The 21,813-nt window shown below is 37.5% G+C and overlaps 1 protein-coding gene across 23 annotated transcripts in view; it reads left to right on the forward strand.

The window, feature by feature from the left end:
- FERMT2 (FERM domain containing kindlin 2) overlaps window positions 1-21,813 on the forward strand; it is an 85,498-nt gene that overhangs the window by 47,185 nt on the left and 16,500 nt on the right. For 13 of the 23 annotated variants that reach the window (XM_086320658.1, XM_086320650.1, XM_086320653.1 and 10 more), the window contains exons 5-7: window positions 10,222-10,447; window positions 10,811-10,913; window positions 13,263-13,370. In XM_086320658.1, the coding sequence (XP_086176784.1) occupies window positions 10,222-10,447; window positions 10,811-10,913; window positions 13,263-13,370 (437 nt within the window). Of the gene's footprint in view, window positions 1-9,860; window positions 9,894-10,221; window positions 10,448-10,810; window positions 10,914-13,262; window positions 13,371-21,813 lie in introns of all 23 variants that reach the window. The other 10 variants (XM_086320648.1, XM_086320649.1, XM_086320651.1 and 7 more) reach the window with 1 other exon arrangement.

A 21,813-nucleotide genomic window follows, 5' to 3' on the forward strand; every position in this document is an offset into this window, starting at 1 on the left:
TTGTACAGTTCTTCTGTGTATTCTTGCCACCTCTTCTTAGTATCTTTTGCTTCTGTTAGGTCCATACCATTTCTGTCCTTTATCGAGCCCATCTTTGCATGAAATGTTCCCTTGGTATCTCTAATTTTCTTGAAGAGATCTCTAGTCTTTCCCATTCTGTTGTTTTCCTCTATTTCTTTGCACTGATTGCTGAGGAAGGCTTTCTTATCTCTTCTTGCTATTCTTTGGAACTCTGCATTCAGATGCTTATATCTTTCCTTTTCTCCTTTGCTTTTCGCTTCGCTTCTTTTCACAGCTATTTGTAAGGCCTCCCCAGACAGCCATTTTGCTTTTTTGCATTTCTTTTCCATGGGGATGGTCTTGATCCCTGTCTCCTGTACAATGTCACGAACCTCAGTCCATAGTTCATCAGGCACTCTGTCTATCAGATCTAGGCCCTTAAATCTATTTCTCACTTCCACTGTATAATCATAAGGGATTTGATTTAGGTCGGACCTGAATGGTCTAGTGGTTTTCCCTAGTTTCTTCAATTTAAGTCTGAATTTGGCAATAAGGAGTTCATGGTCTGAGCCACAGTCAGCTCCTGGTCTTGTTCTTGCTGACTGTATAGAGCTCCTCCATCTTTGGCTGCAAAGAATATAATCAATCTGATTTCGGTGTTGACCATCTGGTGATGTCCATGTGTAGAGTCTTCTCTTCTGTTGTTGGAAGAGGGTGTTTGTTATGATATATTCTTTTTCAGGTTCTTTTCCCTTATAGGTTATTAAAAAATATTGAGTACAGTTCCCTGTGCTGTACAGTGGGTCTTCCTGTGTGTTTTTGATATCTGTATAAATGGACTGAATAGTCTGGAGAGTGGTCAGGTTAAAGAACGCTCTCCTTCTGCATCTTTTCCCTCAGTCTTTAAATCATCACTAGAGTCTGTCATGTGCGGATCATCGTGTCAGGTGTTAGTAGTTGAATCAATAATAAGAAAAGCTGGTTCTGTGCTCAGGAAAAGTCAAAAGGAGACAGTACCTTAACTTGCCTCAGTTCTCGGCATTGCAGAAATTGGAGGGTTTTTTTAGCATTTAGTTCCATTTTGGGTGTATTTTGTGGAAACCACCACTAATTTAGTTAAGACATTATTACTTTTATCAGGTTACTTAAAACTTCTATGCTTTTCATACGCTAGTGTCTTAGTGCCTCTCTTGTTTCTTGAAGAAGCTTTCTCAGATTTCCTTCCATTACCTCCCCAACCTGAATTAGGTATCCTGCTGTCATAAGTCACCAGACTTCTCTGTGTTTGGTATTATATCATGTGTTCTCCCCTAATAATTGTGAGGTCCTGCATGAAGAGACTGTTTCTTACCTTTCTGTTACTAGGAACTAACAGCGTATGTCATACAGTAGGAACATGGGCAGTGTCTGTTGAGAAGTTAGATGACTAATCAATTAGATTACATGATTCTTTGGTTCCTGAAAATTTATTTTCCATGTTTCCATTGGCTGCACATTTATAAATCAGTTTCTTAGGATAGATCTTAGAAGCAAATAAATAAACTAATTTTACTAATTCAGTTCATTCCTATTTTTTAAAATTCTGGGGTCATGATGATGGCAATGATAGTAAACAATGAACACAGACTTATGTATGCCCAGAACTATTTCATGCACTTTACCCGTGGAAACTCATTTAATCCTCACTACAACCCATCGAAGTAGATTGTTATTATTCACATATAAGGATGAAAATATGGCACAGTAAGATTCAGTTCACTCGCTCAATCATGTCTGGCTCTTTGTTAACAGTAAGGTTAGGAGCCATAAAAAAGGCCAAGCACCAAAGAATTGATGCTTTCCAATTGTGGTGCTGGAGAAAACTCTTGAGAGACCCTTGGACTACAAGGAGAGCAAACCAGTCGATCCTAAAGGAAATCAATCCTGAATGTTCATTAGAAGGACTAATACTAAATCTCCAATACTCTGGCTATGTGATGCGAAGAGCCGACTCACTGGAAAAGACCCTGATACTGGGAAAGACTGAGGGCAGGAGAAGAGGGAAGCCAAGGATGAGATGGATAGATAGCATCATCAACTAAGTGGACATGAATTTGAGCAAACTCTGAGAGATAGTGAAGGACATGGAAATCTGGCATGCTACAGTCTATGGGGTCACAAAGAGTCAGACATAGCTACTGAACAGCAAAGATTAGGAACATCTAAGGTCACATACCTTGTAACCTTTATGTCACTGCTCATGTACTGATTATATCTGGGAGCTACCAAGAAATACGGTAGTCCTTACTCTTAAGTAATTTATAGGCAGTGGGAAACCATAGTTACTGTATTTAAAGAGGTAATACGTAAATGTTAAATGAATATTATAGAAATAATGTTGTAAGAATTCAGAAGACAAAACAATTCCAAGTAGGGTGTATTCAGTTTTCAGGTTGGGAAAGTAAGTTTGTGAATTGGCTAGGATTCCAGTGGCTAGGATTTTGATAAGAAGAATAGGTGATCCAAGTAGAAAGAATGATATTAACAAAGAACATCCTGGCAAAAGAAAAGTACAAGATGTGTAAATAAACCATTTGAGCCAGTTCATGGGGGAGAGACCTCCAAGGAACTTTTGGATCACACTGGAGGGTATTTAATGTCAGGCTGAGGAATATAGGCTAGTGCATTGTAGAGTCACTGGTTTCTGAATATGGTACAAAATGAGCAAATCATTACTTAGAAAGAATATCAAATTTAATTCCAGTAAAATGTGGAGGAGGGAATGAGGGGAAAGAGTAGTGGTAGAGCCTACAGACTAAGGAAGCAAAGAGAGTAAAAGAATGTATCTGTCATTAGAATACAATTGAAATCTGATTTAGACTTGATGGTTTATGTAGATGAAGCCATGTGACAGTAGACAGACTCTCTGCTTTCAGTTGTTTTTTGTTTGTTTGTTTGTTTAAATGAAAACTCACTCAGTTCTTAAGATGAAGAACTACATAGAAAGGTATATTTATGGGATGGTTTTAGAGTGGTTGAAATCAGGCAGGGTTGGTCTTAGAACTGCAAGGAAGAGCTTTTATATAGTGCTTTAAGAAAAGACAATTAGAGACAAAAGATAATGAATTAAGACAAGGGAAAGCTACAAATATTTTAGAGTAAGTAACTGTGGGTTTCTTTTCTTTCTTGTTTTAAATTGAGGTGTTACATATAGTAAAATGAACAGATTTTAAATTATAGATTAATATTTGCCAATGCATACAACTTGTCACCACCCAGAACTAGGTATGGCATGTAACATGATACCAAGACCCCAGAAGGCCTTTTGCATGCCTTTTCCTGTGCCTCTCTCACCACAGAATAGTGTTGGGCTGGTTCTTGCACCTCATGTGAATGGAGTCATATACCGGTGTGCTCTCTTGTGTCTGTGAAGTGACTGTTTTCAGCTGAAGGAGTTTTTTTTTTTGTTTTTTTTTTAATAGGTTTAGTTGTCTACATCCAAACAGTTTAAAAACATTTGAGTAGTTGATGTGAAATGCTAAGAAAGTACACAAAGATAGTGATATGTAGAGGACTGATTATCTATAGAGAAGTCCCATACACACATGAAAAGTAATAAGAGATTAATTTTTAAAAGAAATACTAAATATCAAGTTTGCCTGCTTTTATGATTTGTCAGTCATATTAGTCAATGTTTGGACCAAATGCTGACAGATTTGATCAGTTGCATATTATGTTCATATAAATAGCAACAGGTCTGTACATCTCAGCTTATGACGTCTTCTGGGGGTCAGACACTGTGCTCAGTGCCACACAGAGGTTCCTGTACTGCAGGCTTGGTAAGGCATAGGTGTAATTTTTATTCTACTGAGGCAGAAACAGGCTCAGTTTCCTTTAGTGCCTATGTGCTTCCTGAATTATGAGCATCTATGTGAGCATGGTTAGCAATTATGTATTTATGTGTTTGTGTATTTTCATTTCATCCTTACAGAATATCTGTGATTTTGGTGGCATTATCCCCACTTTACTTACAAGGAAAGAACATTACAAGGGTTAAGTAATTGGCCCAAGGTCACAAAGCTAATCAGGACACAGCTAGGATTCAAATCCAGATTGGTCTGGGTCTAGCACTCATATGTCAAACCATTATGTAACATCATTTCTCCAGTATTTAATATTTAAAGGTGAATACTTTGTGAAATATTGGTGTGTAAATTGTACTTCAACAAAGCTTTTTTTATTTAATGTTTAAAAAGGTAAAGGATCATGAGTGAATTAGCGATTCTCAGGCTTTAGTCAGATTCTTACACAGAAATATGATAAAATTCTGAGTGTTTACATACCTTGTTTACAGGCTGTGGTCAGGTGACACACTCTCTAGTGCTTTGCCACTTGCTGGCTGTAACTAGGTAAATATCTATTCTCCAAGTACCTGTGAGGAGGGAACCATTTGAAGTAGCATGATCCCATGTCTGGGGAAAACAATTTTTCCATGTAAGAATTAACTTTACTGTTTAGTGCTGATTTACAGATCTGACAGAATGTGGTCCACTGTAGAAGGGAATGGCAAACCACTTCAGTATTCTTGCCTTGAGAACCCCATGAATAGTATGAAAAGGCAAAATGATAGGATACTGAACTCCCCAGGTCAGTAGGTGCCCAATATGCTACTGGAGATCAGTGGAGAAATAACTCCAGAAAGAATGAAGAGATGGAGCCAAAGCAAAAAGAATACCCAGCTGTGGATGTGACTGGTGATAGAAGCAAGGTCCGATGCTGTAAAGAGCAATATTGCATAGGAACCTGGAATGTCAGATCCATGAATCAAGGCAAATTGGAAGTGATCAAACAAGAGATGGCAAGAGTGAATGTTGACATTCTAGGAATCAGCGAACTCATATGGACTTGAGTGGGTGAATTTAACTCAGATGACCAGTATATCTACTACTGAGGGCAGGAATCTCTCAGAAGATTTGGAGTAGCCATCATGGTCAACAAAAGAGTCCGAAATGCAGTACTTGGATGCAATCTCAAAAATGACAGAATGATCTCTGTTCGTTTCCAAGGCAAACCATTCAGTATCACAGTAATCCGAGTCTATGCCCCAACCAGTAACGCTGAAGAAGCTGAAGTTGAATGGTTCTGTGTAGACCTACAAGACCTTTTAGAACTAACACCCAAAAAAGATGTCCTTTTCATTATAGGGGACTGGAATGCAAAAGTAGGAAGTCAAGAAACACCTGGAGTAACAGGCAAATTTGGCCTTGGAATACGGAATGAAGCAGGGCAAAGACTAATAGAGTTTTTCCAAGAAAATGCACTGGTCATAACAAACACCCTCTTCCAACAACAGAAGAGAAGACTGTACACATGGACATCACCAGATGGTCAACACTGAAATCAGATTGATTATATTCTTTGCAGCCAAAGATGGAAAAGCTCTATACAGTCAGCAAAAACAAGACCAGAAGCTGACTGTGGCTCAGACCATGAACTCCTTATTGCCAAATTCAAACTTAAATTGAAGAAACTAGGGAAAACCACTAGACCATTCAGGTCTGACCTAAATCAAATCCCTTATGATTATACAGTGGAAGTGAGAAATAGATTTAAGGGCCTAGATCTGATAGACAGAGTGCCTGATGAACTATGGACTGAGGTTCGTGACATTGTACAGGAGACAGGGATCAAGACCATCCCCATGGAAAAGAAATGCAAAAAAGCAAAATGGCTGTCTGGGGAGGCCTTACAAATAGCTGTGAAAAGAAGCGAAGCGAAAAGCAAAGGAGAAAAGGAAAGGTATAAACATCTGAATGCAGAGTTCCAAAGAATAGCAAGAAGAGATAAGAAAGCCTTCCTCAGCAATCAGTGCAAAGAAATAGAGGAAAACAACAGAATGGGAAAGACTAGAGATCTCTTCAAGAAAATTAGAGATACCAAGGGAACATTTCATGCAAAGATGGGCTCGATAAAGGACAGAAATGGTATGGACCTAACAGAAGCAAAAGATACTAAGAAGAGGTGGCAAGAATACACAGAAGAACTGTACAAAAAAGATCTTCACGACCCAGATAATCATGATGGTGTGATCACTGACCTAGAGCCAGACATCCTGGAATGTGAAGTCAAGTGGGCCTTAGAAAGCATCACTACGAACAAAGCTAGTGGAGGTGATGGAATTCCAGTTGAGCTATTTCAAATCCTGAAAGATGATGCTGTGAAAGTGCTGCACTCAATATGCCAGCAAATTTGGAAAACTCAGCAGGGGCCACAGCACTGGAAAAGGTCAGTTTTCATTCCAATCTCAAAGAAAGGCAATGCCAAAGAATGCTCAAACTACCGCACGATTGCACTCATCTCACACACTAGTAAAGTAATGCTCAAAATTCTCCAAGCCAGGCTTCAGCAATATGTGAACCATGAACTTCCTGATGTTCAAGCTGGTTTTAGAAAAGGCAGAGGAACCAGGGATCAAATTGCCAACATCCGCTGGATCATGGAAAAAGCGAGAGAGTTCCAGAAAAACATCTATTTCTGCTTTATTGCCTATGCCTAAGCCTTTGACTGTGTGGATCACAACAAACTGTGGAAAATTCTGAAAGAGATGGGAATAGCAGACCACGTGATCTGCCTCTTGAGAAATCTGTATGCAGGTCAGGAAGCAACAGTTAGAACTGGACATGGAACAACAGACTGGTTCCAAATAGGAAAAGGAGTACATCAAGGCTGTATATTGTCACCCTGTTTATTTAACTGATATGCAGAGTACATCATGAGAAACGCTGGACTGGAAGAAACACAAGCTAGAATCAAGATTGCCGGGAGAAATATCAATAACCTCAGATATGCAGATGACACCACCCTTATGGCGGAAAGTGAAGAGGAACTAAAAAGCCTCTTGATGAAGGTGAAAGTGGAGAGTGAAAAAGTTGGCTTAAAGCTCAACATTCAGAAAACGAAGATCATGGCATCTGGTCCCATCACTTCATGGGAAATAGATGGGGAAACAGTGTCAGACTTTATTTTGGGGGGCTCCAAAATCACTGCAGATGGTGACTGCAGCCATGAAATTAAAAGACACTTACTCCTTGGAAGGAAAATTATGACCAACCTAGATAGCATATTCAAAAGCAGAGATGTTACTTTGCCCACAAAGTTTCTTCTAGTCAGGGCTATGGTTTTTCCTGTGGTCACGTATGGATGTGAGAGTTGGACTGTGAAGAAGGCTGAATGCCAAAGAATTGATGCTTTTGAACTGTGGTGTTGGAGAAGACTCTTGAGAGTCCCTTGGACTGCAAGGAGATCCAACCAGTCCATTCTGAAGGAGATCAGCCCTGGGATTTCTTTGGAAGGAATAATGCTAAAGCTGAAACTGCAGTACTTTGGCCACCTCATGCGAAGAGTTGACTCATTGGAAAAGACTCTGATGCTGGGAGGGATTGGGGGCAGGAGGAGAAGGGGACGACAGAGGATGAGATGGCTGGATGGCATCACTGACTCGATGGACGTGAGTCTGGGTGAACTCCAGAAGTTGGTGATGGACAGGGAGGCCTGGTGTGCTGCAATTCATGGGATCGCAAAGAGTCGGACACGACTGAGTGACTGAACTGAACTGAAATCAAGATTTACTATGGAAGTAGAAAATTATTTCATTAGGAACTTTTCTAGGAAATCTTAAAGGCAGGTCAACAAAGGAAAAGTCTGTCCTAAGGTAATCGAGAAAGTCAGGAAAATCACCATGCAGGATACCATTGTTCCTAACTAGAATTTGCCATTTTAAACATCAAAGCATTTTTTAAAAACTATTCTTTAATTATAAAAGTAATGAGTCTTTAATATTTATAGTAGGTGGTCCATACTGTAGTGCTTGTTAAATAAAGTCTTTGTTTCTCACCCTTATAGTTTTTAAGTTATCATTCTGTGGTGTCCAGCAAACTCTCATATTTTGTTGCTGAGTACATATGCTACCTCATCGTACCCTTTATTAGTTTTCTGCTTCAAATATTTAATTTGAAATAAAATTAAGTTGGGCAATCAGGTTTAAATTGGGCAATCAGGAGTACAGTCTGGTTGAGATTGTCACTGAACTGGGACTTAAAAGGAGTTTAAAATGCACATACCCTCTGACCTAGTGCTGCTAGAATTGGGAAATAAGTATAAAAATGGTTATTGGAGTGCACTGTCTGCAGTAGCAGTGGTGACATCAGTAATAAAACTCTAAAATGAATAAATGCACACCGATTGGAAATGGCTTAAATAAGTTATGGTACCTGGGAGGCAGTGTGTTTAGCTGCAGTCGAGTCGGACTGCTGATTTATTGCTTGGCTCTGCAACTTAATAGTTCTTGACACTGGACAAATATATGAACTTCTCTGTGCCTCAGTTTGCTCCTCTCAAATGACGACATATGAGCTATTACTGTAGGCTGCCTAACAACAAATAGCAAAATGAAATGAAAGTATGGAATGTAAATTATACAAAGTATAGGTAAATAAGAAGGAAGGGAATCGATTGAATGGCTGATATTAGGTGTTGCGTAACGTAGGGAAATAGATTTTGTTTTAGAAACTTCATAAAGAAGTTTCATTTCCACACCTTATTTACATGTATCGTCTATAGCAGAATTTTCCTTTGCACATTTGAGCTGGAGTATTGTTCTCAGCCCTTTTATAAGTAATTCTTTCACAAAATGCCCTTGTATTTTAAGGTTCTTTGCTTTACAACTAAATATTCCAGTTTTCTTCCTCAAAGGCTAAAAGGCAACATTACAGCCTTCTTTGTTTCTTCACATTCTACATGTTCACATTCTACAAATTGTTTTAGTATTCTTTGGGAGAACACATTTAGAGGTATCAAATCAGATAACCCTGTGGTTAGTAAAATTTTTGTTTTGTTTTGTTTTTTTATTTTTTTACTTTATGTTCTCTTCCTAGACTCTGTCTTGACAACTTTAAACATCTCTAGCCTTACCATCACTTTTTCATGGGTAGTTGTTTCTATCATTCTGTGTTTATGGGTGGTGTATAGTTAGAGATGACAGGAAAGAAATTCCTAAGCATATTCCTAAGTTAGGTAAGGAAAACAGCTATTTCATTAACAGCATCCATTAACAATGTGACACCCATTTATACATTTTCTTTTTAAAAATTATTGCTACAGGATAAAATATATTAACAGAGTTGAAACTTTGAAGGGGATGTGCTTTTGCTTAATGTCATTCTGAATTTTTTTTTAAAGTCTTTATCAAGTCTCAATTTTTGTGGTTTAAATGACAGAGAATAGATCATCACTGGACTAATTAAAAAAATTTTTTTAATGTAGCCTCTTTTTTTAAAATAAGTATTTAAAAAAAATGTATGCCTAGCCCTTTAACACTAAGGAAGCTGAAGATTAAAAAGATAACATCTGTAACTTCAGGGGATTAAATATAAAATGCACTTTTGTTAGCCTCTTTCTAGGGCAAAATTTATATATCCTTTTGCTTTAATATTTTATTTGTAACTGTTGGAGCCAGTTCAACTATTCATTGAGAAAACAACAACATAAAATTATTATCTTAATTTATGTGAATTTATTCAGTTACATTGAGCTGTCTTAAAACAGGGTATGGTGATTTCAGAGGGTGATAAATATACATGTTTGTCACTAAACACGTGCCAAGAGCACAACCTCATTTTTTTGCGTTGAACAAAAGCTCATTTTAGGTTATAGCTTCTAAGGTTCTTTACTCTTAAATTCACTTAAAATATTTATTTCAGTTTATGATTCACAGGAAAATCTGTTTTCCTTTTCCTATTTTCTTTTCATTTTCATTCTTTGTTTCTGTCTTCTATTGTTGCCTTTCCTTTACCTTCTGAACTCCTTTCTTTCCTTTTCTATAGGCACTGATGTTCTTTACATTGGCCCTCTGAAAGGTGAGCCTTGGCACAATTAAAAAACAAAAGTGTTGGTCTGTCTGCTTCAGCAATATCCTTAACGTATTCTAACTCTCTTGAACTGTTTTCCCTAGAATTTCTACCAACTTAATTATATTTTTGACCTTATTGTTACATGTTCTTAATGCTATTCAAGTAAAGTTAATTTCACATGTTTCTAAGACAGGTAAAATAATGTACTAAAGCTTTCCCTTCCAGAACGAAGTTTGTGTTTCACAATGTGTTATACATCATTATAGCATGTATTACTGGAAACTAAGATAACTATCCTTCATACTTACTACCTATTTTTCACATTATTTATTAGGAAGTATATATTCAAGCCCAGGACTTTATAGTAAAACAATGACCCCTACTTACGATGCTCATGATGGAAGCCCCTTGTCACCAACTTCTGCTTGGTTTGGTGACAGTGCTTTGTCAGAAGGCAACCCTGGTATACTTGCTGTCAGTCAGCCGATAACATCACCAGAAATCTTGGCGAAAATGTTCAAACCTCAAGCCCTTCTTGACAAAGCAAAAATCAACCAAGGGTAAGTTTTTGTTTCATTTGTTGTTGTTTTGCTATTATAAATTACAAGGTTTTTTTAAGTGAAGCATAGTTGATTTACAATATAGTGTTTGAGTTGTGCAGCACAGCAGTTCACTTTCATATATATGCATGTGTGTCTGTCTGTCTGTATGTACAACTGAACACAGTTATACAATAGGTCCTTGCTGATTGTCTTATTTTATAAATAGTAGTGTGTATATGTTAATCCTAGCCTCCTAATTTATCCCTCCCAACCAGGGTAAGTTTCAAAATATAGATACAATTTAAGAATTTCTTTATCTACATAGAGGTAGAAAATTAACTCTGTCTTGCTCTGTCCCACTGTGTTTGTTGCTTTGTCCAGGTGGCTTGATTCCTCCAGATCCCTCATGGAACAAGATGTGAAGGAAAATGAGGCCTTGCTGCTCCGATTCAAGTATTACAGCTTTTTTGATTTGAATCCAAAGGTACCGAGGGTTTAGAGGGGTCTCTTTTTGTTTCTCTTTGTTTCTTGGAAGTTGGTGGGTTAAGGAATTGCTTGGATATGGATAGCAAGTCTTGAATATAATATTAGAAACTCAAAACTTTGGACACAATTGCCGGTATTTTAAAGAAGTCTATTGTTTTAGTAGGTTGGAAGCATAACTGAACCGTTTTCTATTTGTTAAGATAATTGAATTGTTGGTTGATTTGTATTTTTAACTTTCTTTTATATTGAAATATAGTTGGTTAACAATGTTGTGGTAGTTGCTGGTGTATAACGAAGTAATTCAGTTATACATGTATCTGTTCTTTTTCAAATTCTTTTCCCATTTAGGTTGTTAGGTAATATTGAGCAGAGTTATTTGCGCTGTATAGTAGGTCCTTCTTGGTTATAACTTCTAAACACAGCAGTGTATACATGTCAGTCCCTAACTATTCTTTCTGCCACTCTTCCCTACTGGTAACCATAAGTTTGTTCTGTAAGGCTGTCTGTTTCTGTTTTATAAGTTCTTTGTACCACTTCTTTTTAGAATCTGCTTATAAGTGATATCATACCATACTTTTCTTTCTCTGTCTGACTTACCACTCAGTATGACAATCTGTTTCCTCCATGTTGCTGCAGATAGCATTATTTCATTCTTTTTTTAAAAAAGATTTCTGTATTTTATTTTAGTTTTGGCTGCACTGGGTCTTTGTTGCTGTGCGTGCTGGGCTTTCTCTAGTTGTGGCGCGCAGGCTTCTCTTGTTGCAGACCACAGGCTCTAGAGCGCATGAACTCAGTAGTTGTGGTGCTCAGGCTTAGTTGCTCTGCAGTATGTGGGATCTTCTGGACCAGGGATTGAACTGGTGTCCCCAGCATTACAACGCATATTCTTAACCACTGGATCACCAGGGAAACCCTGTTTTATTCTTTTTAATGATATTAATTATTAATATTATTAATTAATATTACGATATTAATATTCATAATATTCCATTGTATATATGTGTGCCACATCCTCTTTATCCATTCTTCTGTTGATGGATATTAGGTTGCTTCCATGTCTTGGCTATTGTAAACAGTGCTGCAATGAATATAAGCTTGCGTGTATCCTTTTTGACCATGTTTTTCTTTGGATGTATGCCCAGGAGTGGGATTGCGGGATCATATGGTAGCTCCATCTTTAGTTTTTTAAGGAATCTCCATACTGTGTTCCATGGTTTGTATTTACTACGGAGTTGGTAAAGTTAGTTTATGTTTTTTAACATCTCTCTTCAACTCTACTTTAGGTAGAAGAAAAGTTTTCTGAAAGATTACCTGTTCAGTTAATTTCAAATTTCTAATTACATATCCCAGATGTTGCTTCAAAAAAAATTTTTTTTAATTCTTTTTAAGTCTACATTTCTCTTAGTTTCACAGCCAAACATTGTAATATGTTTTTACTGTCAAGTGGTTGTCATCATCTCTGCTACTGAAATACTGTGCTTTTCTGATAAGATGTAAATTTGCTATAAAATCTGGAGTGTTTCCCCCAGAAAACACATGACAGAGATTGGGATCTTTTGCTTTCGTATCATCCTTGTGGGTGGGGGGGACTTCTCTTGTCTGCCCGTCATACTTTTCATGTCTAGATTATAGCCTAGATTTTAATGTATATATTTATCATCTTAAATTATGTGCTTAAATAATACTTTGTACAACACTAAAATGTATATAGAATTATAAAAAATCATTTTAATTCTTTTTTAGGCTATATCATACCTAATTTTGGTAAACCCAAAGTTTTCTGGGAACACAGTTACATTTGCATGGGGTAGGAAGGGGCTATGCATTTTGTTACTATTCTAAGATATATTACTACTAGTTTTTATTAATATAACTGGATAATTCAGTAACACTTAAGTCTTTTCCACAAATGTGTGTGTGCCCTTTATTTTGAATTTTTAAAATAATTCCTGTTTCCAAGGACCTGCTACTTTGTCTGGGTATACATTTCCACAGTAAGCAAGATATTCCCTGAAATAATTAATTTACTCTGTGATTATGACATGTTAGCGTAAGTTGCAAAACAATACTGAAAAGCAGTCAGTTCTGCCTTACTTTAATGTCTTCAAGTTAAATTCCTTTTGTTAAGGGCCAGTATACCTAATGGTTATTATCCTGGAAAATAACATACAGAATCTACTTCTAATACTGAATATGTAAAAATCTTTTGGCATATTTTAATGCCATTTTTAATGAAAAAATAGAGATGGTGTATATAGATATGTATAACCCTAAGAGTAGCTTTTTTCCTTATTGCTAATATTAAAGGCAACATATTACAGAAGAATTGTGTCTCTTTTTGCTGCAGTATGATGCAATCAGAATCAATCAGCTTTATGAGCAGGCCAAGTGGGCTATTCTCTTGGAAGAAATTGAATGCACCGAAGAAGAAATGATGATGTTTGCAGCCTTGCAGGTAGTGAAGAGTATTGGTAAATTAGACTTTAAAGGGGAATGGGTAGGGGATTATTTACATGGTAAAGTGGCATAGTAATTCCAGTAGTATTTTGATATAATGTTTTATTTTTTGCTATGTAGAAAGTGAATAGACACTTAGAAGGCAAAATATGTGAATTTAATTTTTTTTGTCTTATGTAAGAGTTTAGTGGCATACTTAAATATTTAATTACTTTTCTATATCTTCCGACCCCCAGATCTATATTAGCTTAAAGCTATCCATTTTTCCCCTGGAAATAAAATCCATATTAAAATTCAGATTTCTGCAATGAAGCCTTGCATAACTTCATAAATAACTGGGAATGGTACTATTTATAAAATGGGCTATGGCAGAAATTAATACCTTTTAAGATGATAAAATTTTATTAGACTAGTGAAACTAAACATAAATAAGTCTTTAGAATGATAATTCCTTAAGAAGCAAGTAACCAACATTAACAAATGTGGATCTTGCATACCACCTATTTCAGAATTATAGTAGGGCTTACTAAGAAATTGATGTCCACTGATCTCCCCTCTGGTAAAGTAATATTAGGACAGCACCCACAGTTCCGCATTCTTAGAGACACTGAGGTCTGACCACTAGATTAACCTTTCTAGATGAATCATTTCAGCTATCTAAGTGTTCTCGGATTATGGTGGAATTCCATTTTCGTGTAAAGTTCTGATTAAGTTGATGTTCTTTGAGTATTGTAAGCAAAAAGAACATTTAGTTTTGAATGTCTTTTACTTTAACAGTGATTTAATTCTTCATTAGAACACAAATAAAAATGCTCTCCATCTTCCATATTCTTTTATGTACCCAGAAGTTTCTCAGTTAAGACTCACAACATTGTTTTTTCAAGAGGAAGAACAGCTCATTTCTTCTCTGTTTATATTCTAAAAGAGGGAAATCAAAATGAACTCCAGATGGAAAATGAATGACAGATGAATTAGTTTAATTATTTATTTTCTAGAGACTTGCTTAATCAGTTAAGACTCTTCTTTATGTTTCTGGATCATTAAGGCTACCTGAAGAATTTCTTGAATTAAACTCTGGAACAGTTTTTGGAAGATATCTCACTTGGTTACAGCATTGTCTCTACATTTTTCCCACTTAGAGTAAGGGCTTTTAATTGTCTAGTGAAAATTTTGCTGATGACAAAGTAATAAGAAAACTTGTAAAATGTATATGGAGAAAACCACAGCTTTTCTTATATATTATTTCATTTTTTTAAAAAAAAGCCAATAGTTACATGCAGTGCCCAGCACATAGTAGGTGTTCAAAAAGTAGTTATTGGGAGGAGGAGCCAAGATGGCGGAGGAGTAGGACAGGGAGAACACTTTCTCCCCCACAAATTCATCAAAAGAGCATTTAAACGTCGAGTAAATTCCACAAAACAACTTCTGAATGCCAGCAGAGGACATCAGGCACCCAGAAAAGCAATCCAACTCTTCGAAAGGAGGTAGGAAAAAATATAAAAGACAAAAAAAGAGACAAAAGAGGGAGGGACGGAGCTCCGTCCCGGGAAGGGTGTCTTAAAAAGAGAGAAGTTTCCAAACACCAGGAAACCTTCTCACTGCCGAATCTGTGCCGAGCTTTGGAAGCACAGAGGGCAACGTAACAGGAAGAAAAAATAAATAAACAATTAAAACTCGAAGATTGCGAGTCCTACAGTAACTCCCCCAGTGGAGAAGCAGCGCAGACGCCTGCAGGCGCCATTAACAAGCGGGGGCTGGGCAGGGAGGCGCAGCGCGGGCTGCATCGCTTAGAGTAAGAATCTGGCCTGAATACCCTGAGCACTATCTGAGCGAAATAATTTGGGCTAACAAACCAGACTGTGGGATATCTACTACGCGAAAAGGCAGCCCCAACCTAAGACCGCCAGGCCCGTGCACGGAACAAAGAATTGAACAGAGATAGCCGGCTGCAGACTTTCCCCCTCCGGTGATAGGCAGCCAGAGCCGGAAGGGGGCAATCGCAGCCCCAGAGAGACATTATCTATAAAACTGTAAGCAGGCTTCTTTGCTAACTAAAACTTCTTGGGGGTCTGGACGGTTAACATCTGCCTAAGAAGGTGCGCCGGTTTTGCGCCCAGATAACCGAGTGGCGGGGAGGCGATAAGTCGCAGCATTGGCGCTCGCCAAACACCTCATCACTTGAGCTGCTCGGACCTGGGAAGAGCACAATACTCAGGCCCAACTGAGTCTGCGCCTCTGAGGACTATCCGAGTGCCTGAACCTGAGCGGCTTGGACCTGGGAGGTACATGCAACCCAGGGCCAGCCTTGGATTGTTCCCGGCGGAACAACCTAGAGCCCGAGCAGTGTGGGCAGGGAGGCTACACGCACAGTGAGCGGGGGCAGACCCAGTGTGGCTGAGGCACTGCGAGCGCACGCCAGTGTTATTTGCTTGCAGCATCCCTCCCTCCCTCCCCACAGCGCGACTGAACAAAGAGAAGAAATACAGTTCCACCCATCAGAACACTGACACAAGCTTCCCTAACCAGGAAACCTTGACAAGCCACCTGTACAAACCCACACACAGTGAGGAATAGCCACAATAAAGAGAACTCCACAAACTGCCAGAATACAGAAAGGACACCCCATACTCAGCAATTTAAACAAGATGAAGAGACAGAGGAATAGCCAGCAGATAAAGGAACAGGATAAATGCCCACCAAACCAAACAAAAGAGGAAGAGATAGGGAATCTACCTGATAAAGAATTCCGAATAATGATAGTGAAATTGATCCAAAATCTAGAAATTAAAATGGAATCACAGATAAATAGCTTGGAGACAAGGATTGAGAAGATGCAAGAAAGGTTTAACAAGGACCTAGAAGAAATAAAAAAGAGTCAATATACAATGAATAATGCAATAAATGAAATTAAAAACACTCTGGAGGCAACAAATAGTAGAATAACAGAGGCAGAAGATAGGATTAGTGAATTAGAAGATAGAATGGTAGAAATAAATGAATCAGAGAGAATAAAAGAAAAACGAATTAAAAGAAATGAGGACAATCTCAGAGACCTCCAGGACAATATTAAACGCTACAACATTCGAATCATAGGGGTTCCAGAAGAAGAAGACAAAAAGAAAGACCATGAGAAAATACTTGAGGAGATAATAGTGGAAAACTTCCCTAAACTGGGGAAGGAAATAATCACCCAAGTCCAAGAAACCCAGAGAATCCCAAACAGGATAAACCCAAGGCGAAACACCCCAAGACACATATTACTCAAATTAACAAAGATCAAACACAAAGAACAAATATTAAAAGCAGCAAGGGAAAAACAACAAATAACACACAAGGGAATTCCCATAAGGATAACAGCTGATCTTTCAATAGAAACTCTTCAAGCCAGGAGGGAATGGCAAGACATACTTAAAATGATGAAAGAAAATAACCTACAGCCCAGATTATTGTACCCAGCAAGGATTTCATTCAAGTATGAAGGAGAAATCAAAAGCTTCTCAGATAAGCAAAAGCTGAGAGAATTCTGCACCACCAAACCAGCTCTACAACAAATACTAAAGGATATTCTCTAGACAGGAAACACAAAAATGGTGTATAAATTCGAACCCCAAACAATAAAGTAAATGGCAACGGGATCATACTTATCAGTAATTACCTTAAACGTAAATGGGTTGAATGCCCCAACCAAAAGACAAAGACTGGCTGAATGGATACAAAAACAAGACCCCTACATATGTTGTCTACAGGAGACCCACCTCAAAACAGGGGACACATACAGACTGAAAGTGAAGGGCTGGAAAAAGATTTTCCATGCAAATAGGGACCAAAAGAAAGCAGGAGTAGCAATACTCATATCAGATAAAATAGACTTTAAAACAAAGGCTGTGAAAAGAGACAAAGAAGGTCACTACATAATGATCAAAGGATCAATCCAAGAAGAAGATATAACAATTATAAATATATATGCACCCAACACGGGAGCACCGCAGTATGTAAGACAAATGCTAACAAGTATGAAAGGAGAAATTAACAATAACACAATAATAGTGGGAGACTTTAATACCCCACTCACACCTATGGATAGATCAACTAAACAGAAAATTAATAAGGAAACACAAACTTTAAACGATACAATAGACCAGTTAGACCTAATTGATATCTATAGGACATTTCATCCCAAAACAATGAATTTCACATTTTTCTCAAGCGCACATGGAACCTTCTCCAGGATAGATCACATCCTGGGCCATAAAGCTAGCCTTGGTAAATTCAAAAAAATAGAAATCATTCCAAGCATCTTTTCTGACCACAATGCAGTAAGATTAGATCTCAATTACAGGAGAAAAACTATTAAAAATTCCAACATATGGAGGCTGAACAACACGCTGCTGAATAACCAACAAATCACAGAAGAAATCAAAAAAGAAATCAAAATTTGCATAGAAACGAATGAAAATGAAAACACAACAACCCAAAACCTGTGGGACACAGTAAAAGCAGTCCTAAGGGGAAAGTTCATAGCAATACAGGCACACCTCAAGAAACAAGAAAAAAGTCAAATAAATAACCTAACTCTACACCTCAAACAACTAGAAAAGGAAGAAATGAAGAACCCCAGGGTTAGTAGAAGGAAAGAAATCTTAAAAATTAGGGCAGAAATAAATGCAAAAGAAACAAAAGAGACCATAGCAAAAATCAACAAAGCCAAAAGCTGGTTCTTTGAAAGGATAAATAAAATTGACAAACCATTAGCCAGACTCATCAAGAAACAAAGGGAGAAAAATCAAATCAATAAAATTAGAAATGACAGTGGAGAGATCACAACAGACAACATAGAAATACAAAGGATCATAAGAGACTATTATCAACAATTATATGCCAATAAAATGGACAACGAGGAAGAAATGGACAAATTCTTAGAAAAGTACAACTTTCCAAAACTCGACCAGGAAGAAATAGAAAACCTTAACAGACCCATCACAAGCATGGAAATTGAAACTGTAATCAAAAATCTTCCAGCAAACAAAAGCCCAGGTCCAGACGGCTTAACAGCTGAATTCTACCAAAAATTTAGAGAAGAGCTAACACCTATCCTGCTCAAACTCTTCCAGAAAATTGCAGAGGAAGGTAAACTTCCAAACTCATTCTATGAGGCCACCATCACCCTAATACCAAAACCTGACAAAGATGCCACAAAAAAAGAAAACTATAGGCCAATATCACTGATGAACATAGATGCAAAAATCCTAAACAAAATTCTAGCAATCAGAATCCAACAACACATTAAAAAGATCATACACCATGACCAAGTGGGCTTTGTCCCAGGGATGCAAGAATTCTTCAATATCCGCAAATCAATCAATGTAATACACCACATTAACAAATTGAAAAACAAAAACCATATGATTATCTCAATAGATGCAGAGAAAGCCTTTGACAAAATTCAACACCCATTTATGATAAAAACTCTCCAGAAAGCAGGAATAGAAGGAACATACCTCAACATAATAAAAGCTATATATGACAAACCCACAGCAAACATTATCCTCAATGGTGAAAAATTGAAAGCATTTCCTCTAAAGTCAGGAACAAAACAAGGGTGCCCACTTTCACCATTACTATTCAACATAGTTTTGGAAGTTTTGGCTACAGCAATCAGAGCAGAAAAAGAAATAAAAGGAATCCAAATTGGAAAAGAAGAAGTAAAACTCTCACTATTTGCAGATGACATGATCCTCTACATAGAAAACCCTAAAGACTCCACCAGAAAATTACTAGAACTAATCAATGATTATAGTAAAGTTGCAGGATATAAAATCAACACACAGAAATCCCTTGCATTCCTATACACTAATAATGAGAAAACAGAAAGAGAAATTAAGGAAACAATTCCATTCACCATTGCAACGAAGAGAATAAAATACTTAGGAATATATCTACCTAAAGAAACTAAAGACCTATATATAGAAAACTATAAAACACTGGTGAAAGAAATCAAAGAGGACACTAATAGATGGAGAAATATACCATGTTCATGGATTGGAAGAATCAATATAGTGAAAATGAGTATACTACCCAAAGCAATTTATAGATTCAATGCAATCCCTATCAAGCTACCAACAGTATTCTTCACAGAGCTAGAACAAATAATTTCACAATTTGTATGGAAATACAAAAAACCTCGAATAGCCAAAGCGATCTTGAGAAAGAAAAATGGAACTGGAGGAATCAACCTACCTGACTTCAGGCTCTACTACAAAGCCACAGTTATCAAGACAGTATGGTACTGGCATAAAGACAGAAATATAGATCAATGGAACAAAATAGAAAGCCCAGAGATAAATCCACGCACATATGGACACCTTATCTTTGACAAAGGAGGCAAGAATATACAGTGGATTAAAGACAATCTCTTTAACAAGTGGTGCTGGGAAATCTGGTCAACCACTTGTAAAAGAATGAAACTAGAACACTTTCTAACACCATATACAAAAATAAACTCAAAATGGATTAAAGATCTCAACATAAGACCAGAAACTATAAAACTCCTAGAGGAGAACATAGGCAAAACACTCTCTGACATACATCACAGCAGGATCCTCTATGACCCACCTCCCAGAATATTGGAAATAAAAGCAAAAATAAACAAATGGGACCTAATTAAACTTAAAAGCTTCTGCACATCAAAGGAAACTATTAGCAAGGTGAAAAGACAGCCTTCAGAATGGGAGAAAATAATAGCAAATGAAGCAACCGACAAACAACTAATCTCAAAAATATACAAGCAACTCCTACAGCTCAACTCCAGAAAAATAAATGACCCAATCAAAAAATGGGCCAAAGATCTAAATAGACATTTCTCCAAAGAAGACATACAGATGGCTAACAAACACTTGAAAAGATGTTCAACATCACTCTTTATCAGAGAAATGCAAATCAAAACCACTATGAGGTACCATTTCACACCAGTCAGAATGGCTGCGATCCAAAAGTCTACAAATAATAAATGCTGGAGAGGGTGTGGAGAAAAGGGAACCCTCTTACACTGTTGGTGGGAATGCAAATTAGTACAGCCACTATGGAGAACAGTGTGGAGATTCCTTAAAAAACTGGAAATAGAACTGCCTTATGATCCAGCAATCCCACTGCTGGGCATACACACTGAGGAAACCAGAAGGGAAAGAGACACGTGTACCCCAATGTTCATCGCAGCACTGTTTATAATAGCCAGGACATGGAAGCAACCTAGATGTCCATCAGCAGATGAATGGATAAGAAAGCTGTGGTACATATACACAATGGAGTATTACTCAGCCATTAAAAAGAATACATTTGAATCAGTTCTAATGAGGTGGATGAAACTGGAGACTATTATACAGAGTGAAGTAAGCCAGAAGGAAAAACATAAATACAGTATACTAACGCATGTATATGGAATTTAGAAAGATGGTAACGATAACCCTGTGTACGAGACAGCAAAAGAGACACTGATGTATAGAACAGTCTTATGGACTCTGTGGGAGAGGGTGGGAAGATTTGGGAGAATGTCATTGAAACATGTGAAGTGTCATGTGTGAGACGAGATGCCAGTCCGGGTTCAGTGCACGATGCTGGATGCTTGGGGCTGGTGCGCTGGGAAGGCCCAGGGGGATGGTATGGGGAGGTTGGGAGGGAAAAAAAAAAAAAACAATAAAAAAAAAAAAAAAAAAAAAAGTAGTTATTGAATGAGTATACACATAGTCAAATTGTCACAGAAATGGGACTATTCTGCGGTTTTCCCCAGCTCCCACCCCATCCAGTAAACATTAGATATTCCATTTCAATTCAGTAGAAAAACACCTCAGAATGCTGGATTTTAATTCATGGAGACTAAATGCCCCAAAGCATAGCTTTCCCTGGACCATTTTAGAATCTAGATTCAGTGAGAGAAATTTGGACTACAAATCCCCTGAGTTGTTAGAAGCCTTCCCAGAGACTGACCAAAGCCTCTTGGAAGCCATCCAGCACAAGAACAGGGAAACTCGGAAAATATGGCAAGGAGATGCCTAGTATTTTTTATTTTAAACATAGGCTGCACCCTGAATTATTCTCTTATTAGAGCTTCTGGTTCCTTGTGTAAAATAAATCTACAATAGTAAAAAGAAACAAAGTACTTCAAAGTAAGAAGCTGTGGATTTTGAAAAGTTAGAAAAGTTAGTAACACTGTTTTTTAAGCATTTAGATCCAATCATGTAACATTTGAAAGCAAAGCTGGATTTTATGACCAGTCCCATTCACAGCCAGGATTTCTCCAGTATAACTCATAAGGACCTTCTGCATCAGATTCATCTAAGGCACTTAGCAGCCTGGGGCCCAGGCTGGACTCCAGATTTGCTGAGTCAAAATCTCTGAGGGTGAACCTAAGCATCTCTATGTTTAATCAGATCTCCATATGCTTCTTA

This window comes from Bos grunniens, chromosome 10 (genome assembly GCF_055505025.1).
Source record: "Bos grunniens cultivar Pamir isolate PY7600 chromosome 10, Bosgru_T2T1.0, whole genome shotgun sequence".
Taxonomy (NCBI): Eukaryota; Metazoa; Chordata; class Mammalia; order Artiodactyla; family Bovidae; genus Bos; species Bos grunniens.